Raw genomic sequence first — 23,899 nt, forward strand, 5'->3', positions numbered from 1 at the left:
ACCTGAGAGCGAGAAAGATCCTGAATGAGAGTCCGGGCAAAGCACTCCAGCTGAACGCTGTGGCCCTCAGCAAGACCCACAGGTGCTGGGTGGGGCGCCCTGCGTGGCGCGGGATCACCGCTGCTGGTGCTGACTCAGCCCAAGACCAACTCAGGAGAAATTCAGGGAACTGATCAAGTCTGTGAAGGTCACGAGGTGACAGTGCTCTGACGGTGGCTTCTTGTGGTGACAACCGGTGCCCTGTGACTCCCATTCCTGGGCTCTCAGATGTCTGCCTGCAATCCCTCAAAACACAAAGCACACCGTTTCCTGATGTTTGTTTGCCTTAGCAGAATAACAGCGCTGGGAAACGGCTACACTCACTGGAGCTCAGGCCGACTTGTCTCAGCTCACGTCTCCTCCTTATCGGAGTCATAAATCCCACTGCCTTGCTTGTCTCAGCCCGTGTCTCCGTCTCATCAGAGCCGTAAATCCAACCGCCCTCCCACATACCAAAGCCCCTTACCTCACCTATAAGCCAATCAGAAATCTGCTCGCCTGTCCCTTTGTGTCCACAGACCCTTCTCCAGTAAAAGACCCTGCACGTCTGCCCCAGCGCTCACACAGGCACCTCCTTTTCAATTACGATGAGTTTTATTTCTTTTTCTTTCCCAATTGCTTTGGCTAGGACTTTTAGTCCTGTACTGAATAAAAACGTTGAACGGAGGCACCCTTGCCCTTGTTCCAGACACTAGAGGAAGAGCTTTCATTCTTTCATGATTGAGTGTGATGTTAGCTGTGGACTTACCGCATATCGACTTTATTATATTGAGATAGTTTCCCTCTACTTCTAGTTTTTTAACATTTTTATTGTGAAAGGGTATTGAATCCTGTCGAATGCCTTTTTTTTTGCATTGATTGAGATGATCATGTGTTTTTTTTTCTTCTCTCTCTTAATGTGCTGTATTACATTGATTGATTTTCATATGTCAAGTTAATCTTGAATCTAGGAATAAATCTCACCTGGCCATGGCGTACAACAGTCTAACGTGCTGTTGAATTTTGTTTGCTAGTATTTTGCTGAGAATTTTTGCATTGCTATTATCAGGGGCATTTATCTCTGGTTCCCTTTTCTTGTAGCATGTTTGTCTGGTTTTAGTAATACTGGCTTCATAGAATGAATTTGGAAACATTCTCTCCTCTTAAATTTTTTGGAGAGTTTAAGGAGAGTTGGTACTAATTCTTCTTCCAATGTTCAGTAGAATTTATTAGTGAAGCCATCTAGTCCTGGGCCTTTCTTTGTTGGAAGGGCTTTGGTTCCTGGTCCAATCTCCTTACTACTTATCAGTATGCTTAAGTGTTCTGTTTCTCTGTCATTCGGTAGAGTTGGGTTGTACATCTCTGGCAATCCATCCATTTCATCTAGGTTGTACAGCTTGTTGGTGTATAATTGTTGAAAGTATTCTCTCACAATTCCCTTTTTCTTTTCTTTTCTTTTTTCAACTTTAATGCATTTATTTAATCTAGTGTAATAAAAATATTACCATTTCAACATATAACAGCATAAAATTGTTATTATTATTATTAATATTTTTATTGATTTATAATCATTTTACAATGTTGTGTCAAATTCCAGTGTACAATTCCCTTTTCTTTAAAATTTGATGACATATCTTCTCTTCTATTTCTGATTTTAATTATTTGTATCATCTCTCTCCCCCCCCTTTTTTGCTAAAGATTTGTCTGTTTTGTTGATCATTTTGAAGAACCAAATCTTGATTTTGTTGATTTTCTTTGTATTCTTCTATCTCTGCTCTAATTTTTATTACTTCCTCCCTTCTGCTAATTTTGGGTTTAGTTTTCTCTTCTTTTTCTAGTTCCTTAAATTGTGAAGTTAGGTGGCTGGTTAAAGATTAATGCAATACTTCACAGCTATATCCTTCACTCAGTACTGTTTTTCTTATGACTCATTTGTTATGTTGTATTTTCTTTTAAATTTGTCTCAAGATATTTTCTAATTTCTCTTGTGATTTGTTTTTCTGACCCATTGTTGGTTTAAGAGTTTATTATTTAATTTCTACAAATATGTTGACTTTGCTGCTTTCCTTCTGCTGTTGGTTATCAGTTTCATTCCATTATGATCAGAAAAGATATTTTGTATTATTTTAATCTTTTAAAATGTTTTAAGGCTTGTTTCGTGGCCTAACATACAGTCTCTTCTGGAGAATGTTCCATGTGCACTTGAGGAAAGTGTGCACTCTGCTGCTAGTGGGTGGAGTGTCTGTACATGCCTGTTAGGTCCAATTGGTCTATAGTGTTGTTCAGTTTTCTGATCTTCTATCTCATTGTTCCATCCATTCTTGAAAGTGGAGCATTGACGTCTCCTGCTGTAATTATAGAAGTGTCAATTTCTCCCTTCAGTTCTGTCTGCATTTGTTTGTTTACTTAGGAGCTCTGATGTTCGGTGCATTTATGTTTATGATTATTATGTCCTTATTGATGAACTGACCATTTTATCACGTGTAATGTCCTTCTTTGTCTCTCATAACAGTTTCTGACTTAAAGTCTATTTGTTCTGATATTCGTTTAACCACACCTGTCCTCTTTTAGTTATTATTTACACAGAACGTCTTTTGCCATCCTTTCACTGTCAACCTGTATGTGTCCTCAGATTTAAAGTGAGTCTCTTATAGACAGTGTATATTTGGACAGAATAACTTTTATCTTAAATGCATGGAATAAAATTCATAGAATTACAAAGAAAGCCAATTATATTTACATACAGTTATCAATTTATTTAAAAACATATTTGACATTTGGTAATATAGACACTTCTTTATGAATTTATAAGATATCCAGATATGGTAGTTATTACCACTGTAATTTTTGAGATAGTGAGGAATATAAGTGGTATTTTAAAACGTATGTTACAGCTGTACTCTGATAACCAACAACCCTGGATATCCCCTGCATCTATACTTTATTTATTTATTTTTTAAAGTATTTATTTATTTATTTATTTATTTTTGAGGGGGGAGGTAATTAGGTTTATTTATTTACTTAATGGAGGTGCTGGGGATTGAACCCAGGACCTCGTGCATGCTAAGCATGTGCTCTACCAATTGAGCTAAACCCTCTCCCTCATCTATACTTTATTAAAATGGTAAATTGCAATTAAAGACTCATTCCCCCACTACCTCCCCCACTGGAGCTTCATGGGTCCCAGATTAAGAACTCTGATTTCTTAGAAGGCTACCCAGTTGTAAGGACAGATGATCACAGTGTTTTAAAGTGAAAGAAGTAGGAGATGAAACAACATGATTTTATTTATGTAAAAAAAAATAGACAGAGACATGAAAGAGTAGACTGAATGCTAGCAGTGATTTAATTTTCTTCTTTATGCAGGTCTGTATTTTAGGTGCTTGGTTAAATGTTCCCAGAAGCCCTATTCTTCCTGTTTCATAACACACTTATTATTTATCTGTTCCACACTTGCTTTCTCACCAGCCAGGGGGCCATGTGGGCAGACTGCTTCACTCTTGAGCGTGGTGGGAGGCATTCACTCATGGCAAAGGCTCTGGAATATATGACTTTACAATTCATTTATGCTTCATCCATCCATTTATCCAAACATTCACTGGCTTGGTGATTCCTGAGATGTGAGTGAGCATGGAACGCTTGCCAGGCAGAACTGAGATGCTGAAGGTGCATGGATTCTTAGGGCAGCCTTTGCCCTTGGGGAACTCACAGCCTTTTCAGTGGAGACAAGTGTAGCTGTGGACCACTGCATTGCCATTCATTCCCTAATCATCGCTTCACCCTCCTCAGAAAGATCGAACAGCATCACCATGCAGAACTCAGTCATGGTTGTGCAACTTGCTCTGGCCGGTGAAGTGTGAGCAGCATTTATGTGTGTCACTTCCTGACTGTGGCTTGAAGGTGTGAGCATTGTCAGCACTGTTTTGTCTGCACATGATCATGGGCACAAGAGGCTGCTCTGTCAGCTGAGTCTCTGAGAGAAGGCAACTGGGAGCAGAGCCCAGCTGACCCAGGGTTGATGTGTAGATAAAGTGATGAACATGACATGAAGATGTCAGGTCTTTGGTACCCAGAAGAACCTAGTCCATCCTGACAGTACCGCACCAGTCAAGCAGATCTACCTTGTACCAAAGGCAAAAATTTCTGAGTCTCCTGAAACTAAAAATATCACTTATTTTTCTGTTCTTGACCTGGCTTTCTGATACAACTGCCTGATACATTTAAACACACAAACTCCTTTTATTAAGGTGTCGGTATCACTCAGATATCTAACTCAATTGTTACAACGTTTTGAATTTTATGCATTCTATGCTCCTCTCAGTTAACATTACTGTTACAGGAGGTGTGAGTGCTTAGCATCAAACAATGGTTACTCTAAACTCTCATTTGGAAAACCTGGATTTGAAAAGCTATTTCCTCTTGATCACACTTCTAAGTAAGTGTTGATTCAAGGACAGAAATACAGGGCAAAGCTAACCTATAATCACAACTAAACAGTACTAAAGGCAGCTAAGCATGCGCCCCACCACCGAGCTATACTCACCCCCTGGGGCTAGTACTCTTATAAAAGACCCCAGGGAGCTCCTTGCCCCTTCCAGTAAGAGAGGAGACAGGGAGGAGATGGCACACTATGAATTAGGAAGTGGGTCCTCATCAGACACGAATCTGCTGGGACGAGACCGTGCCCTTCCAGCCTCCAGTCCCCAAAGACTCAATGTCACCTGCACACCCATGACTTCTAAGTTTCAGCCTCCAGCCCCGACTGCTCCTCAGCTCTGGACGGTTCTCCATGGAAGCGGAGGGGACCCGGAATGGGGGCCCCCCAGGCTGGGGCACATGTGGCTTCCTACAGCCCCCTGTCCAGTCCTACAGCCTCTCCCTGCTTTCCACAGAGGTTGGTCCTTAATAAGCATCTTGCACCCCAAACTCCAGCTCAGCTTTGCCTCCAGACAGGCCAATTTGCCCCACTCTCCCTCGCCCATCCTCTTCATCCTGATCACCTTACTGTCTCCTTTCCAGCCCACTTCCCTGGCCTTCCTTCAAGAGCCTATCAGTTTTTTAGCTTGTACTGTTATTCACTGCCTTTATCAACTCCCCACAGCCACCCCACGTGCCTGCCAAGGTGTCCACATAAAATGCAAACGTGGCTGAGTCACCCCTCTCAAGCCACTGTAGACCTGCTGGTGTGTCTCAGGGAAGGCTTCCAGCGCTCCCCACCAACCCAGCCAGCCTACACAGGATTCTGGGAATCGTGAGCCCTCTCAAGCTGCTCTCCCACAGCATCTCCTCCTGGGGCCTCTCCCCCTCAGCCGACCCGGAAGAGCCCAGCCACCCCTCAGAACCCTGCTCGAGGCCACCTCCCCACTGAAGTCATCCCTGACACCCTTGGGCCAGGCTCAGCATGGTCCCCTCGTGGTCGATTTTGAATCTCGCACACCTGGAAATATTTGCACAGCCTGCTGCTTCATAATATTCCCTTTAAACTTTCTGCCTCTCTTGGTAGAATGAAACCCTCTGTGGGGCAAAGCCACACTCCCCAGGGCCCAGCTTACCGCCCAGAACAGTGTGTCTGGACAGCCTCTAGGAGCAGAAGAAAGCAAGGGGAGGCATTCTCCTCTAGAGACTCCAGAAGGAATGGGTCCTGCCCACATCGCTGTGTGAGCCATTTTGGACGTCTGACATCCGGCACACGGCGATGACAAATTTATGCCATTTTAAACCACCCGTTTTGTGGTTATGACAGTAATAGAAAATCAATACACTTTTTAAAAAATTGAAGTATAGTCAGTTACAGTGTGTCAGTTTCTGGTGTACAGCATGATGTCCCAGCCATGCATATACACATATATTCATTTTCATATTCTTTTTCATTAAAGGTTCTTACGAGATATTGAATATAGTTTCCTGTGCTGCACAGAAGAAATTTATTTTTTATCTATTTTTATACATAGTGTTTAACATTTGCAAATCTCAAACTCCCAAATGTACCCCTTCCCACCCCCTTCCCCCTGGTAACCCAATACCCTTTTAAATTAATAGATTTAAAAGGAAAAACTGAAATATTCCGGACAGGCCTCGGGATGCCTGGCTTTCTTGAGACTTCACAATGGTTTCCTTTTTTCTGTTTTGGTTTGTGTCACCAGACTCTGAACACTTCATCTACGATCCATTGTTGTGCTGTCACAGGCTGATACACTTGATACTTGGGCATTTGGAATGATGTCTAAAATAAGCAGTAACAGCCCCCACTGAGGGCCCGCAGGGCTGTCCTGGGTGGGAGGGACGTGGGCTTCTTGGCTGGGCTCGCAGCTTCTATTCTGGTGCTGAGAAGCCTTTGGGATTACCTTTCTGCTTTTTCCCCCCATCTTCCAAAATTGTGATACCATCTTCCTGATAAGTGAGGTTTTACTGCACTATTACATTCTTAAAATATTAACCACCTTCTTATGTGATCAATCGTCTTCCATGTGGCAAATCTATAGTGCAATTTGTCTTTAAAAATGGCCAATTTCCCTCCACTTGCCTCATCATAACAAAAGAAATTGAAGTCTGCTTTTGGCTAAAGGGTTAACTGTGTAGCTTCTTTTTTTTCCCCCTCTCCTTGGAGACTCAGAACGTGCGCGCGCGTTCTATACTCCTTTCACAAAAAGAATCAAGGGCGAGGAGCCTGGGTTTTGAATGTGCAGTCGCTGTACATTCATGATAAATGCTGCGAAGAATGGCACATTCATGGCTGCTCCGTGATGTAAATGAATGGCTGAATGGAAGCCTCAGGGCGCGGCTCACCTCCAAGAGGGCAGTCCTGTTCCCGCGCGTCCCTGACCCACGGTTCTCGAGTTTCCCGGAGAAACTAGCGTTTCCTGTCTTTGCAGCAGCGGCCCCCCCACCCCCACCCCGGGTCTTTGTAGCCAGGCTGAGTTTTCTGTTTTTTTCCCACACTGCCGCTGGATGAAAGCGCCCGCCTCTGATTGGGGAAGCCTCCACTGCGGAGCCGGCGCCCGCTGAATGAGTCACCGCGGCGGCCGCTCATTGGCGGAGGCCGCGGGGCCGGGGGCGCGCCTGGCGCCGGCCGCAGGGCCCGGCTTCATTCACAGAAACGCGGGCTCGCTCGCTGGCCCTTTCATTCACACAAACAGCGTTCCATTCACAGTTTGCTGTTTTTGTCCGCCTCTAACGAAGACCACGGTCTGGGGATGGCGGGGCCTCTCCGCTTCGGGTCTGGGGGGACCTCGATAACCCTCCCGCTCGTCTCTGGGGTGTGCATTTGCTGTTGCTATGCGGGCAGGCGGAAGGGAAGAAATGAGGGCCGGGCGGCCGCTCCGCGAGGCCTGCGGCCCTGGCAGCGCGGCCGACGCTCCTCCGCGCTCCTGGCCCCACGGCTGGCCTCACCCGGCCGGCCATGGGTGCCTCCCCTTGCACCCTGTTCCCTGAAGCCCTTCAGGCTCGGTGCCTCCTCTATCACATGTCTAGTCGTGGGTGTGAGAAGACTCAGGGTGACCTGAAAACGTGCTAGAGGTAAATTGATTTTTCTGCACAGAAGTAGCCGGGAAACTTGGACAGGGAGCGTGTGACCGTGTGGGGCAGCATCTTGCACGAGGAAGGCCAGCAGAGAGGCCCTGGGCACAGGGGTCAGTGGGCCTGGGTCTCTGGAGGCGCCCTGAGGCTCTGGGGGAGGGGGCCATGCTCTCTGTTCCGCTCCCTGGCAGGAAGGAGGCCTGCGCGTTCGCTTGCAGCCCGGGTTTGGAAAACCAGGCATTTGTCTGCGGATCTGATGTGTAATGAGGGCAGCTGCATTTTTTTTTTCTTCCTGACTTCAGGGTTGCAAGCAGCGACTGAAGGGATGTGGAAATGTATCTGTAGCGTTTCTTAGGCATCTTTCCAGACCTTGAGCACATTCAGTTGGAATAACGCTTCAAGCACAGCCCCCTTTTTGGAATGGATTTCTGGAGCCTGCTGCTATTCATCAAAGAAGCACTCTTCTTTTTTGGAAGTAGGTTTTCAACTTAACCCTAGCCGAGAAGGACTGCTGTAAATCGGCAGGGAAGACACCCTGACTGGCTCTTGGGCAGAGGTTCACATGCAGATTTTTTTTTTTTTTGGAGGAACTGCATTGCCACAAAGACACTTGTCATGGCTGCTCTGTTGATTGGACAATAAAAAGAAAAACCCTGGAAACTGGTTTTTTATCTTCACCTGGGAGTGAATATTACTTTTTTTTTTGAGATTTAACAATTACTGCTGCTTTCCAAATCAGAATTCATGAGGATCCGCTGAAAATCTTATTCTTAAAAAGCCTTCGTCACATTTTAACGCAGCGCCGTCAGACACTTTTACAGGCTCACACAGATGGGCTGAGCAGGGAAGGGAAAAACCCCAGCACAGAATAATGGGCTTCAGAAAGTTCATCTGATCTTCTGAAGGGACTTGACTTACCTCTGGCACAAACGCTGGGAGGGGGCGGGGGTGGGGGGCTGAAGAAACAAAGGTTGGAAGGAAATATCTGGGAAGGTAGGATAAAGGGATTTGAGAATTGATTGGCTCGAGTGTGCTGTCGTGGGTGTATGTGGTTTTTTTTCTTCTTCTTCTTTTTTTTTCGCTACAGGAAGTGATTTGCAGCGCTCACCGCGCCTTTGTTGAGCAGGGTCTCCTCGCACAGTGAGTCACGCTCTTGCTGTGAGCAGCCCCGAGCAGCTGGGCGCTCCTCAGAGGAACTATGACTTTTGCGAAGCAAACGCGCCGCCCTCCGCAGCCGAGCCCGGGGCCGGGGCTGCGCGGCCGCGGCCGTGCGGGCTGTTAGCGGTGGGAGGCCGGCGCCGCCGCCCGCGCCACCCCACCCCCGCCCCCCACCCCCCCGCCGGCTGTCCCGGCCGCTCCGTCCCGCCCGGGGGACCGCGGCTCGCCTGCTATGCGCGGCAGCCCGCGCCGGGGGCTGGCACCTGCAGCGCCCGGGCGGATGCGGCGAGCCCACGGAGGGGCATGCTTCCACGCACCAAGTACAACCGCTTCAGGAATGACTCGGTGACATCGGTCGATGACCTTCTGCACAACCTGTCGGTGAGCGGCGGCGGCGGCAAGGTCTCGGCGGCGCGCGCGGCCCCGGCGGCGGCCCCCTACCTGGTGTCCGGAGACGCGCTGCGCAGGGCGCCCGACGATGGGCCGGGCAGCCTGGGCCACCTGCTCCACAAGGTGTCCCACCTGAAACTCTCCAGCTCGGGCCTCCGCGGCCTGTCGGCGGCCAGGGAGCGGGCGGGCGCGCGGCTCTCGGGCAGCTGCAGCGCGCCCAGCCTGGCCGCCCCGGACGGCAGCGCGCCCCCCGGGCCCCGCGCCCCGGCCATGCGCGCCGCCCGCCAGGGCCGCCCCGGCGACGAGCCGCCGCCCTGCGCCCCGCACGCCAGCGACCAGGTGCTGGGGGCCGGAGTCACCTACGTCGTCAAGGTGGGTGCAGAGCGCGGGCCGCCGGGTGGGGAAGCCCGGGCGCCGGGGCGTCCGCCACGGCGGGTGCCCTGCGGGCCGGGAGGTGCGCGCTCCTTCGCCGTCCGCTCGCCTGGCAGCGGGGACCGGGCGCAGCCGACGCGCCCGTTGCGCATCCATTGGGATGGGGTCTGAAGCCGGTGACCTCACTCTGTCCTGGTTTCCCTGGGCCCCGCTCCTCGGGCATGCCTTGGCCACCCCGCTGGGCCGTGTGTCCGGCCGGCACCCCTCCCGGCATGGGGCCCCGGCCCTAGGAACTGGGCATCAGGCCTACCTAGGAGGCCGTGAACACACTGACAGGAACGGGGCAGCTCCTGCGGCGAGAAAAGCAGGTGGTGGCACCACTTCTGCTGTGTTTGCCCCAGGTGGCAGGGTAGGTAGGTGGGTTCATTTCTGCCACGGCAAGAATCCCCAGCTCCTTGCGGGGCAGGCCAAACGCTGCCTTGCTTTATACCAGACCGGTTCTAACTTCTTACCCAAAGGGAAGGCTTCCTTTGGTGTCTGCCTGTCATACCTCACTATTCGGTTTACAGCAGCAGAGGAGAACTGGGGACTGCTTCTCCCCGAGGACTGTAGGCTTCCATTTAAATAGGCTAAAGGGAGCTGAGCCACCATTCCTGCAACACAAAGAATTAAACAGTCACGCCCGATGTAGTCCACAAAATTCTCCCCTTATGCAAGGACGCTGTGGTATTTAAAGAACACACACTCAGCCCTGTTCACTTGGCATGCCCCACGCTTCTGACGTCCTGCCCGCCAGGCAGCAGAGAGCCACCACAGCGCTCTCCAGACACCCTCCAGGCGGCAGGAAGGGGTCAAAACCACGCCGTTTCAGACTGGTCACTCCGAGGCATGACTTTTTGTTTAAAAGGAAGTGAGACACAGACTGTGTCTCCACGGAGTTGTCAGTCACAGCCAGAAACCTGCAGGCTACCCCGCCGGTACACCCTGGCTGCAGATCCCGCTGAAAAATTCTACAGACTGTATCCTCAGGTAAAATACTGTCTCTTGGCCATTTTGAACCAAATACGAAAGGAAACGGTTAACTTTGTGGATTATCTTTAACCATCTAAAAAGTACCGACAAAGGAAGGCAACCGTCAGCATTGAAAATGGGGCCTTTTCTCCCTTTTAATTTAACCTTCATCTTAACTTCTAGAGATGCATTAATATATTTTACAAAAAGGCTGCAGATCAGCATAAGTTATGCACAGCTGGTTGAGTCTGTTATAAAAGGAAAAGAACATTCTTCTTGCATGCTTTCTTTCAATTATATAACCAGGAGCCAAAGCAAAAAGAAAAACCCAAACCAAACCAAACCCCTGACAACTCTGAGGTTGAGGAGCGATGCCAGAGCCATCACTTGTGGCAGGTTAGTGCAATTGCTCTCTAAGGGGGAGGGAAAAAAAAACCCCTATGTTTAAAATCGACAGATGTTGGCAAAGCTTTTTCTGCCTGTCATGTTGAACATAGAGGGTCATTTTCAATGGAGGGAGAATTTTCAAACTTATGCCTTGAAAGTTTTCTTTTAAAAAACATCATTCACTTCGCTTAGAGCTTTAGACTTGATTTTTGAAGGATGGAGGCTGACATCCAGTTCTAAATGTCAGTTGTGGCTGAGGAATGACGAGCAGCTAAACCTAGTCTGCTCTGCCTGGCCATTCGGTGGTGGCTTCCCTGGCGGCAGCACTGAAATAGGGGAAAGGCTGGATCTGTCCAGAACCTTCTGGGTTTGGGGTAAAGGGCCATAGTGACCTGGCGGGGGTGGGGGGGGTACAGAGCATGGCTAGAACAGAAGCAGCTCTCTTCCCTGGAGAAGTTTGAAATCACACAGCAGAGGAGACCAGACACTGGAGGACAATTTCTTCTGCGCACGTTTGATTCACATGATCATGTGGCCCTCTGTTGGTGCGCATCTCTGAGTTGTCCTTGTTGAGTTTAGAACCAGGAACTTATTTTCCTGAAAAAAAACCCCACAAAACTGAAAAAAAAAGTCTTCATTTGGTATTGTTTGCTGATTTGTGAATAGTTTTACTGGAATCCTTGCTCTAAAAGATCTCTGGTAGATAGAAGGGGGCGTTCTTTACAACATCAGCTGCAAAATCTAAACGCTCAGGGTTTGGGAAAGAATGTATTCTCTTTGCTTTAGATTTATTTCTAAATTAAGGAAAACCCCCACATGTTTCCCAGTTTCCTGGAAGATTCATCTGCTGTTTAATTGTAGATTTCCCATGCTTCACAGAAATATCTACCTGCAGACAATATTAGGCTGTTGCACACAGATTTGTTATTCAGAAAGATTTCAATCTAATCTACTTACGTGAAAGTGGAAATTGTAAAACGCAGATGTCTGGTGGGTTTTGACCATTTAGGAAACATCAAACTAAATAGCAGGTTGTTATATTAATTAATGAATTTAATTAATTTTAATTCAAAATTTAAAAATGGAAGCAGTTCCTGTAGAACTGCAGGCTCAGAGCCTGTTGAATTTGTCTTTCCTGCCATCACTTGAGTCTGCTGTTCATAACAGTATGAGGTTATGCACAGGGGGAAGGGTCCAGGCGCCTCCAGGTTTGTACGGATTTACATCAGGAGACCCCCCTTGGCAGCACCCTGTACCTGCCAAGGTATGCTGGCACTGGGTTTTTTCTTTGGGCGACACGAAAGGGAAGGAACGAGAAAATATGCCCTTGATAGACAGAAAAGGAAAATCACAGCAAGCAAACAGCAACGAATATTTTCACTACAATTCTATTTTAGGATGATTTATGATCTGGACTTGAGAGGCCGATAGAAACACAGACAAGCATTGATTTTGCTGCTGTCCACCCCCAAGCTGGCGAGTGCCCGTCTTTAGCAGGTTCCAAGGGCAACGCTGGGGGGCTCCACCTGCAGATCCGCAGAGCGCAGAGTTCGGGGACGAAAGAGAGACATGAGAAGTTGAGGGGCGGGGGTCAGTTCTTACAGACGGCCACTGGCTGGGGTGCGAGAGTCATCTGAAGACAAGCGCAGCCTTGAGGTTCAGCCTCGACTCCGCCAGACGGGAGGCCACACTGTGCGGGCTGTGCCTGGGTTAGCCGTCGGCCCTGGGAGGGGGTCCCCAGAACAAGGGCTCACGTCACAGACTCCAAACAGGGTGAGAAGTGGCCACGCTTAGGACTGACCCGAGCACCCACGGCGAGAGTCAGGAGGGCCGGGGAGGAAGCAGTGGCCTCCCCGATCACCATCATACAGCGGCAGGTGCCGCGGTGACGGCCTCAGGCAGGGCGGGTTTGGGTCTGCAAAGAGCGTTACTCCTCTACTGGCGACGGCTCTCTGGTGTGAGCTAGTCACAGGGTTTAAAAATCAGAGAACCACTGCATCATCTCCTGGTGCGCTGGAGGGGATGGGCTTGCTTTTGGAATTCAGCCTTGTTCCTGCAAGAGCTCTTTAAAAATTATTTTGTTTCTCCCATTGTGAATCTGGTGATACTGAGGGTGATGTAAATTATTCATTTTATTTATAAATGTTCTGTTGCTCTTTATAGGCAGTCCTTACTCACCGCACAGACTCTGAAATGTAGTCTTCGTTTTTTTTTTTAGAGCAGTGTGATATGACCAAACACACATGCTCCCTTCATTTTTTATTTTTTACTTTTTAGCGGAGAGGTGATTAGGTTTATTCATTCATTTTAGTGGAGGGACTGGGGACTGCACCCAGGACCTCGTGCACGCTAGGCAAGCACCCTGCCCCTGAGCTGTGCCCTCCTCCCTAAAATGTATTCTTAATTGCTTTTCTTTTTTCTTTAAAAGCATTTTAGATCTTTTTTTAGCAAAGATACCTAAAATCTTTTTTTTTCTCGCACTGTATTCTTTTCATAAATGCGAGTAAATCTCGTATTAAAGAGCCAGCAATGGAGTCATTTCAGGTGCAGCCATGATGCGTTATTATGGTGGGGTTGGTTGACCGAATTTTGTTTTAATTCTAGATTAGAAAGTTGTTCCTTGATGTAGAATACAGCTTTACAAGTTGACTTTTTTTCTTAAAATTGTTGAAAAATCTCATAAATGGGTGGCTTACATGTAAATGTTGCCCAAATGGTTTGAAAAACAGCAAACGTCTTTTGAGGCTAGTAGACAAAATTATTAATTTGATCTGGAAGGTGTGTCATCTCTTTTCATGTGACACGAGTAGAGCAGATGCATTACATGTGTGTGTGCACACACACCACATCACACACACGCACATAGATACCCACCCCCCCACCACACCCCTCATTCCATACATAACAAACGTCCACAACCCACACCCACTCCACACACACACCCCACATATAAACCATGCATACACACCCCCCACACCCACTCCACACATACACACAACACATATACACCATGCATACACCCCCCGCCACACACACGTATACACACAACACATATAATCACATACACAATCCCCCACCACACACACATACACGCCACACACACATGTACATACCCGACTCCCCCCACATGTATACACACACACACCACACATACCACACATACACACACATACTTTTTGCTGACTTTGGACAGAATCGTTAGAAAGCAGTAAATGTCCTATTTGCAGAAATCCCTCACTATTTCATTCATTGCTTTTATGTTCATGGTTAAGAGAAGATAATTCTGCAAGGTCAGATTTTGATGAGACGTTAAGCTTATATAGAGCAGGCTTCCTGCTCCTCTCGCTCCCCGCTCTGCGGTGTTTGTGAATGTATGTCATGTTTTGGGGAAATGCATGATAAATATCACTTAAGCAAAGTTGTAGCGATGGAAAATCTGCGTAGCAAGCGTGTAAAATGAAGGACAGGGTGGCTTCCCAGCCGACAGGCTCCTCCTGAAGGGTGTGTGAAGCTGGAGCCCCTCGCTTAGTTGGGGTGTCCTGGGCAGGGACCCCCAGACCCCCGTCCCACTTGGCCCAAGAGGTGTGTGGGGCTCCAGAGGGCAGCCCCCCCCTCCGGACCTTTCTCGCCACAGTCCCACCCCTGCGGGGAGCGCGGGGAGCACGCGATGCCGGGGAGCAGCTGCGGAGACCGGAGGGCGGAGGCCAGGGCCTCCCTTTGTCACCGGGCTTCCGGAAACCCCACGAGGCCAAGGCTTCCCGAGGAGAAGTGTTCAAGGAGCTCGTGGTTGTGACGCTGCTGACTTCAGCCTTGGAGCCCTCCTGGTGTGTCTTCTGAAACGCATTAATTTCCTAACGTGAAAGCCCCTCAGAAGGGCCTTCCTCACGCCTGTCTGCTGAATGCACAGAAAGAGCAACAGAGCTTTTATCAAATTTTAAGGATTTAAACTGGTACGAACCCTGCAACGTCGGTGGAGCCTGGCCTTCACCCAGCCTCGCACCAGCAGGGCTCTCTGCCGGGATCCTTCTGGCAAACTGTGTTTTACCAAGTTCCGTTAAATAGCATTGATGGGCAGTCTAGTGGGACCGACAGACCAGGTTCCACCCTATGGCTTTTTGCTTTTCAAATGTTCAAATTTACGAATACCATTTGCCGGGATAGAAACCTTGTGTTTAAAAAACTTTTTTTTGAAAAACCGCAACACAGTTCCAGCTCTTTTGATGGAAAACTGGTCCCTAACCTCGTTTTCAGCACAGACACTGTATAATCGGGGCCCTTGTGCTTTGCCCCCAAAGAGGAAGGAATCGCAATTTTACCTCTTGGGATGAAACAGTGAAAACATGACTGTTCTGAGTGTTTTTCGTGTGGAAGAGCCAGCTCCCCGCACAGCACCTCGGCCTTTTTGGAAATGGATGCAGTGTGTGCACACGGTTCGGTCCTGCTGGGACCGCTGGGCTGTACCACGTCGGATCCTGAAGGGCCCCTGACCGCCTAGCCCTTGGCATGTCCCTCTCACTTCCTTCCCCTCTGGGCCTCAGTTTGGACCCTCCCATCTTCCCGAGCAGAGGGCTGTTCAAGCACAAGTCCCTATAGTCCGCTCATCCGAAGAGGAGGAGCCTTGCCCCCAGGTGTCCTGCCTGCCCTGAAACCCAGGGTCGGGGAGGGCGTGTGGGGAACAGACGTTTGTCACCGAACACTGAGTTACTTCTAGAAGGTGGGAATGGTGAGTGGGACAGGCAGAGAAAGGCAGCCTCCAGAGGCTGGGACTCGTCCTGGGGCCCCCAGAGAAACACGATCATGGACTCTAACCATGGACACTGACTGGCTACCTCTTGCTCACAGCCCTGTGGCCCTGTGATGTCAGTTACCTGTTCTTTTGTAAACCTTCCTTTACAAAATGCTACATTTGCTATGGAGATTTTCAAACATACATACAACACACAAAATATATCAACATAAAAAACGGGGAGGAATGATCTAATGCACCTGCTGGTACACAGTAGCCAACTTCTACAGGTGTCAGGTCATGGCCATCGGCACCCCCTGCCTTCCTGCATTGCGCAGAGCTGGCTGGGGCTCCCCCTTCAGTGCTCGGACAGAACTTGAGGTTTTGGTGAATCAGTCCCTCTTAGGGACTGGGCTTAATTGTAGTTCCAAATACGGCAGAGCAGGTCCAGCGTCACAGGCACTGGGACATCCCTGCAGTCGACTCTGTGCCCCCCGAGGCAGAGGCGGTGGGGCCGCCTCTGTGATTTCTCTGTCGGAGGTGATGCTGTTGGGCCCCGGGAGACGCCTCTGATGGGCACCCCCAGGTGACGGGGCGGGAGCTGTGCCTCCCCACCCACGCTGCTCAGGCTCCCCTGGTCCATCTCACCTCCTGGCCTGGGCGGATCCTCCTCTAGCAACCAGAGGATTCTTTTAGAAATGGGTTTTTCTCCCAAACTGGTTTGATAGTAGTGTATCAGTCCAGGTTCCCCAGAGAAACAGAACCTATGGGACGTGCATTTATGTAGAATGAGATTTGTTGCAAGGCAGTAGCCCGTGTGATTATGAAGGCTGAGCAGTCTGCAGAGGGAGTCAGCAGGCTTGAGACCCAGTAAGAGCCCATGTTTTGGCTTGAGCCCTAAGGCAGGAAAAAGCCATTATCCCAGCTTGAAGGCCATCAGGTAGGAGGAATTCCCTCTTGTTCTGGGAAGGTCAGTCTTTTGTTCTGTTCAGGCCTTCGACTGATTGGTCGAGGCCCACCCACATGAGGGAGAGCAATCTGCTTTGCTCAGCCTTTCCATTTAAGTGTTAAAGTCTTTTAAAAACTCCTGCATAGAAACACCCAGAATCATGTTTGATCAAATATCTTGGCACCCAGTGGCCCCATCAAGTTAACATGTAAAATTTACCATCACAGGCATATACACAAACTTTTAAAGTCTTATCTAGAGTGGCCACTAGCTGACTCAAACACTGAAGGAGATTCACATTCCCTGGAAGAATGGAGGTGAGGGATGAGAAATGACAAAATAACTCCCCTGGAAGAGTCTCAGATTTCCTCCCCTTTTCTGTAGGTACGAAATGGAGACACCTTTAGAAATTCCTCACGCAGGACCTCAGACTGAGGTCCTGGAATATGAGACAGATGGACTATTACCCTGCTCACGAAGAGAGCTGTGAAACAAGTCTTTATGGGACCAGTGACAAGAGTGTGTGTCTGTGGTTCTCACACTTGCTCAGAGTGGAGGCTCGGACGGTCTGCTGTGCTGGATGCATGATGGTGTCACACCTAACATCATCACCAGAGGTCAGAGCAAGTTCACTGGTGGAAAAACACAATCTGATGCGTCTGGTACAGACCCTCAACCAGGGACAGAGGCCCTAGGAGGGAAATCAGATGTTTCTAGGTCAAGACATGTCACCACTAAAATGTATTTTTTTTCTAGATGGCAAATAATAGTTTGGAGGTCCAGTTTTCTCAGTTTAAGATTTGCTCTCCTGGATTTTTAAAAAGTATTTTCATGTGTGCTTCTATTTGTAGCCTTGAGTGATGTAGAGAACAAAGAATAAGTATTACCAGACGATGGATGGAGCCAGGGCTGGGCCCCTTCCAGGAAGCTGGGCTCTGCATGGAGGGCTGATCATCGGGTGGGCAAACCGTCCTGGACCCCAGGCCAGAGAGGCACCACTGGGCACCTGAGCCTGTCCTGAGCTCACGTTCTGAGAGGCTTCTCTATTTTGTCTGCATCCTCGTGACTGCTGGAAGCCGGGGCACAGTCCAGAACTGCCGGTCCTCACACCTGTCAGCCTTGGTCGTCTCGGGCTCATTCCGCTGGCCTCACTCCCTCAGGGCCCCTCCAGACTCTCCTCCCGGTCTCTGGGCTGGGGACTCCGCTTTTGTGAGGATGGTTATTTGCGAGGGCTGGTGGCTGCCCTGTGTAAAGGACCGAGCCCTGATTTTTTCAGGGGGAGTGGGAACTCCTGTGATAGACACTAACCTTGCCTGCAGAGTGACTGATTTGCCCGCACGGGAGGAGAAAGCAAAAATCATGAACTGACGGTCAGGAGGGAGAGTTCTGACGCTCCTGTGTTGCCCACGATCTCCTGTTCCTTTGTCGTCCCCCCCGCCTCCAGCTGTATCTGCTGGTTAGGCTCCCAGGGAAGGGGTGTGCTGGGAACTGTTAACACTTGGCTTTCTGGACGAAAACGTCATGATTTATGGGGTTTGCCAGTTCTTGTGGTGTAAACAGTCACTGCCCGGGTGACACTGGGAGGTGGGAAAGGAGGAGCAGCAACACAGCCTCGCAGGGGCTTCACTTCCAGGGTGTACGTGACAGTAACGTGTCGTACAAGGACTAGGAAACGTTGAGTTGTGAGCACTGCTACCTTCTGAAAAATATAACTACTCTTTGTGGACCTCCTCTTCCGGCTCATTGCAGCCAGAACAGCTTCCCCTCCAAGCATCCCATCTTCACTCTCCTAACTCTTCCTTCCTCATTTTACTTCCTCTCATCTAATTCACACCAACAATTGGCTTCTCCTGATCCTCAGGCAGTGTCTGGAAAAGGCCCCTTAGTGACCCCTAGTTTGAGAGTCTGCAGCGCAGCTCCCCCAGTGCTACCCCCTCGCAGCTTCTCTTCCAGGCGCCCGGCATCTGCTCTAGAGGTTCTTCCTCTTTGCTTCCTCTTCTCGTTTCGGTTCCTGGATTACTTGTGAACAGTCTTATCCCCTCCATTCGTCTGCTCATCACTGTGTCCCTCCATCAACGTGCCAACCAATTGCTTCGTTCAACTAGTGTTCACTGAGTTCCCATTCCAGGGCAGGCCTGTGCTGGGACTTGGGGACAGAGAGGTGGCGAAATAGGCATGCTTCCTGCTCTTTTGGTGCCAGCGGTAGAGACAGATGAGAAGAAATATCAGGAGACCACATTGGTGGTGGGGAATGCAGAAATCAAGGATGGCTTCTCGGAGGAGATAGTGCTGAAGTGGAACCCTAAATATCCAGGAAGATGAATGGGATTTGAAGGCAGGTGTGTTAGTGCATGAAAGTGTGTGTCCCCTTCTAGGAGGAGGAGATGGAAGCTGAGGGCATCTGGTGTAGCTAGAGTGTATTGAGTCAGGGGGCGGGTCTCAAGGGGATGACCAGCTCCAGGCAAGTGCAGTGAAGCCACTGGGGATTTTCTGCGAGATTATTCTGTCTTCTATGGGGAGAACAGATTGGAAAGGCAGGAATGAAAGTACAGGCAATTGGGAGACAATTGGGAAGGATGACGGTGGCTTGGGCCGAAGGTCACTGGCGTTCATTGAGCCCACTCTGTTTTGCTTGCTCTCCGTGCAACACGCCCATCCACTGTTTCATGGCTTCTTTACATGAAGTGTGTCTCAAGCTGAATTCATGACCTTTCCTACCTGCATTCTGTTCCTCAGTCACTGGTGTCGCTGCTCCCCCACTTCCCATATTCAAGACCTCAGAGCCATCCTTGAACACCTTCTTTTCCTAAAACCATTACATCTCTTTGGTCACTAAACTATCATTTTTACTCAACAGGGTTTCAAATCTTTCTTCTTTTTCTTTTCTTTTGTCCTGATTCGTGCCTTCACCATTTCTTGTCATGTTTATGACAATAAACTGACTGGTCTTCAGATGATTGCTTTGGGAAAGGCTAGTCTTTTTAAATTGTATAACAATGATAATAAACTCTCACTAAAATGTTTCAAAGTTTCCCCTTCACTGCCTTCGTTCTAATTTTCTTCGTCTCAGAGATAAGCACCATCAGCTGTTGGCTGTTTATATTTCCAGAGAAGCACATACACACTTTCCCCCCTTCCTTTCTTTTGTTTTCCTCTTTTTCCTTTTCTGATACACAAAGAAAAGCATTCTCAGTACGTTGTTCTGTGACTTGCTTTTTGCATTTCATACGTCTTGGAAATCCGTCAACATTAGTACCTGTAGTTCTGCTTCATTCTTTTTGGCATTTGCTCAGTATTCACGAATATAGAGGTGCTAACATTTATTCAAGCAGTTCCCTATTGTTGGACATGGAGGTCGTTTCCAGTTTATCACACATAGTAAAGTAGTGAACCTTCTTCTACTGGCGTCTTTCCGCTTGGGCACGTATTTTTGCCTGTCTGTACACTGCGTGTTAGCTACTATTAATCTTTTCTTCTCCTATTGCATTGGCGGGACTGAGAGTACAATGATCAGTTCTGTTGGTGGAGGTGACTTTTTCACTCCTGGCTACAAAGCGAGTCCCCTGTACTTAACTATAAAGGGGGACATTTACCAATATGTACACTTTCACAGGTTAAGAAACATTTCCAATAACCATCGTTTTCCAAATTAACTTCCAAATTAGTTTTCAGCATCTAGTGAGATAAATGTATGGGTTTTTTTTTTACCTTTTTTCTGTTAATGTGGTGAATCATTTATCTTTGTAAAATACATATTTCATCTTCCTAGTTAGAAGCTCCCTGCTGCTTGCCCTTTCTTATAGAATTCAATCCTAGCTTCTTATTACGATGCAAACTTTCACGGTTTGGCTTCAGTTTAGCTCTTGCCCTCAACCCCCAATATTTCAGCCACATGAAACAACTTGTTTTCCCCAAACCAGCTGCACCTCTAGCCTTGGCCCTGGGTCCTTTTCCTCCACTTCGTCTTGGCCTAAAATAACTCTCTGTTTGCTCTGCAGCAGATCCCTCTCTTAGGAAGGCAGAGTTAACGATCACCCCTCAGGATGTCCACAGCCCTGTGGGTTCATCTTTGTGTCCATCAGCTCAATCCATGCCGAGTGGGAACCGGCCAGATACCTACCACGGGGGCTCCTGAGCACTCAAGGTGAATTAAATGGTCCCTCCTTTCATGGGAATCATCCTCCAGAGAGGGGGCTACATGTGTGCGCTAGAAGGCTGTGAACTGTGGGAAAGGCGGACAGTTGGCTCTTCCGCAGCCTTCCCTGGGGAAAGAGCCTGAGGTGAACAGTACGTGCAGGTGGAGGAGCCAGGCTGGCTGTCGGGCACCGGGCAACGTGACAGAGCGAAAGAGGCTGGTCAGGAGGATGGCTGGGATTAAGGATGTAACTTCAAAGAGGCACATTTTGAACTCTGCTCTGTTTAAAAATTCCTAGATAATTGTTCCTCCCATGAACTGGCATGTAGGACACGGCCCACCCAGAGTCTTCACAGGCTGTTCCATAGCTAAGAAGCATTATTAACAGACCCGTGAATTCTGTTCTTATGACTCTTTCTCTTTAGAGCTAATTACAGAAGGGTTTCAGTAGGAGAATTGACTTTAATGAGAGCCATGAATAGTCATTATTAAGTGAAAACATTATATAGCCAGATTTCACCAGGGAACTTCCAAGCAGGAAGCTAAACTGAACGCTTCCACGCGCCCCCACCTGTAATTAAAGCGCACGGATTTATGAGAAAGAACAAGGGGAAATGAATGTATCAACAAGTCATTTATGAAGGCTCGATCACTCGCCTTGTCCTGCGGAAGGTATTGTGGATTGTGAAAGAGGCACAGGGCGGTTTTCCAAAAGGAACTTGTGATCCAGTTGAGCTAGAAAAACCTGCTCCATTTTAAAAAGAAAGAAAGAAAGAAAAAAAAAATCATGTTCAATAACGTGCTGATGGCATGTGAGAGTTCAGTGGTGGCTGGAGCTACCAGGAAAGGCTTCACAGACGGGGTGGCATTTTTTTCTGGGTCCTGAAAGACTGTCCAGCTCCGGGTAGGTGGAGGGGGAAGGGATGCCCAAGCTGGAGGATCAGAGTGAGAAACGCTTTAGAGACGGGACTGAGTTCCGCATTTGACTAGGGGATGGGAAAGGCAGTCCACGGCGGACTGGCCGCAGTCAGAGGGAAGCTGAGGTGCTGGAAACAGGGGCCGTAGCCTCTTAGGACACTGCCCACCTAGTGGAGGGACCAGTCCCCTGCTGGTCCTCGTTGGATTGTCCACGCGGCTCATGTTTGCGGCTCCGACCTCTTTCCTTACCAGGTGGCAGCCCCTGAGGGAGCCACAGTTACGTTTCTTCCCCTCTCTCCTCTCAAGCTAAACGTTCCTCTCCCAGCCGACCGCCCCGGGCTCACTATATCCTGGATTCCCTTATCTGTTCACGTCTTAGTTTGTGAATCACATTTAAGGGGCTTGAGTCATGCAGAGCGTTTGGTGGAACTGCGGTTCTGGCTTGGGCTGGTGTCTATTCTATTTTCAGAGTTTTGTCCTGTCTCTAGAATAATTTGTGCCTTAGTTCACATGCCTACACGACAGAGATAAATTCATCTTTGTCTAAGTTACAAGCTGCTCTTTTTCTTCCCCAAGAAAGAATGATAAGGCTTTCTTTATGTCCTATTCATTGTAATCTACCAGCAGCATTACTGATGATTTTCATAGTCACACTTTCTTTTATCTGAAAGCTCACTGTAGACTCACCTTTGCCCCCCACCCCCTCCCCCAACCACTGCCTACTATTATGAACTTCTAGCCCTCAGCCTCTGTCATCAAAACTCAGCATTGTAATTAACAAGGCCAATGGGAGCATCCCTGGGGATACCACCACCCACCACACAAGCAAGCGCCCCGCGGCAGAATGGCGGAACAAGTTCTGGGTGCAGTCGTAGCATACAGTACCACGCGGGCATTTGAAACAGGGAATTGGAGTTTCCTCATGGCTGGCTGGGAAAGGGTTTCCCGGCGCACAGTTGCGTGACGAGAGCCTGATACAACAACATGCGTGTGATGGGAACCACACGTGTAACAGACCCAAGTACAGAGATGCTTGTATGTTTCCACAGTTGTAGCTGGAAACTTCCACAGCTCACTCGGAACGACCGTTAGGCTATTATGCCAAAACTCTGCAAGGATATTCAAAACCTAGCAGCATAATCAACCAGCAGGGTCTAGTGGACCGCCACAGGATGCTCCGGCAAACCACGGCAGAACAAACATTCTTATCAAGGGCCCGTGGAGCCTCTCCCGAGATAGGCCACAAAACAAGCAAATCTAACCAAATTCAAAATAACTGGAATCATACAGAGGGTGTCTTCTGACCACAGTGGGTTCCAATTAGAAATTAATGAGGAAAGACAACAGGAGAATCTCCAAACACTTGGAAATGAAGCCACATGCCCATAAGTAATCCATGGGACAAAGGACAGATTTCAGAGGAAATTAAAAAAGACATAGAATTGAATGAACACAAAATTACATCATGTCAAAACATGTGGGACACAGCTAGAACGGTGCCAGGAGGGAAATTTATAGCAACAAATGCTTACTTGGAAAAGAGAGAAATTCTCCAACCAATAATCTAAGTGTCTTGCTCAAGACAGTAAAAAAGAACAAAATAAAGCCAAAGCCAGCAGCAGGAAGGAAGTAACAAAGATAAAAGTAGAAATCAATGTAACGAAAAATAAAACCAGTAGAAAAAAAATCAGTGAAACAAAAATCTGATTAAAAAAAAATCAGTAAGAAGAGTAAACCCATCAAGACTGACAGAGAAAGAAGATGCAGATCCCCAACCCCAGGAACGGACAAGGAGCTGTCCCAGTAGACCCTGTGGCCACAACAGGGCTTCCTGGACAGCTTGGCCCTGTTCTCAGTTGTTCGCGTCCAGGTGACGGGTTGACGGCCCCTCCCTCAGAGCCAGGACAGTCAGGCAGCCTCCACGGACGGGGGCTGGGGGGTGCGTGGCCAGGTGTGGAAGGCAAAGCCAGGCATCCAGATACAGTCTGGTCCACTCAAAGGGATGCCCAGGGTTGAGACTGGGGCCCAAGGTGCAGTGGGTCCACGGAGGAAGGCTGGCCAGGAGCCTGGCTATTGGCACTAACCCTGCAGTGGTTCAGCTACACAGAGGGGTGCTGGGCAGACCGCCAGGGGCCCTCTTGTCCAATAATCTTTCCATTTACTTCTGTTGGTGGGGAGGGGGAGAAAGCCGATGCTCGAGGTGAGAGGATGCATTCTCTAAGACCAAACGGCTAGCTAGACCAGCGTCAGAGCGAGGATGAGCGTGATGGCTGGAAGACACACTCCGTAGCATGAGGAGGGCTGGTCAGCTTTGCCCCCT

The 23,899-nt window shown here is 48.7% G+C and overlaps 1 protein-coding gene across 4 annotated transcripts in view; it reads left to right on the plus strand.

Moving 5' to 3' along the window:
• The first annotated feature begins 7,222 nt into the window (after positions 1-7,222).
• The window catches only part of SHC3 (SHC adaptor protein 3), a 136,978-nt gene continuing 120,301 nt past the window's right edge, over positions 7,223-23,899 (plus strand). For 2 of the 4 annotated variants that reach the window (XM_072952752.1, XM_072952753.1), the window contains exons 1-2: positions 8,443-8,526; positions 8,621-9,453. In XM_072952752.1, coding sequence (XP_072808853.1) covers positions 8,995-9,453 — 459 coding nt within the window. In that variant the 5' untranslated portion in view covers positions 8,443-8,526; positions 8,621-8,994. Of the gene's footprint in view, positions 7,534-8,442; positions 8,527-8,620; positions 9,454-10,770; positions 10,861-17,098; positions 17,144-23,899 lie in introns of those variants that run through there. The other 2 variants (XM_072952751.1, XM_072952754.1) reach the window with 2 other exon arrangements.

This window comes from Vicugna pacos, chromosome 31 (genome assembly GCF_048564905.1).
Source record: "Vicugna pacos chromosome 31, VicPac4, whole genome shotgun sequence".
In the NCBI taxonomy this organism is placed as follows: Eukaryota; Metazoa; Chordata; class Mammalia; order Artiodactyla; family Camelidae; genus Vicugna; species Vicugna pacos.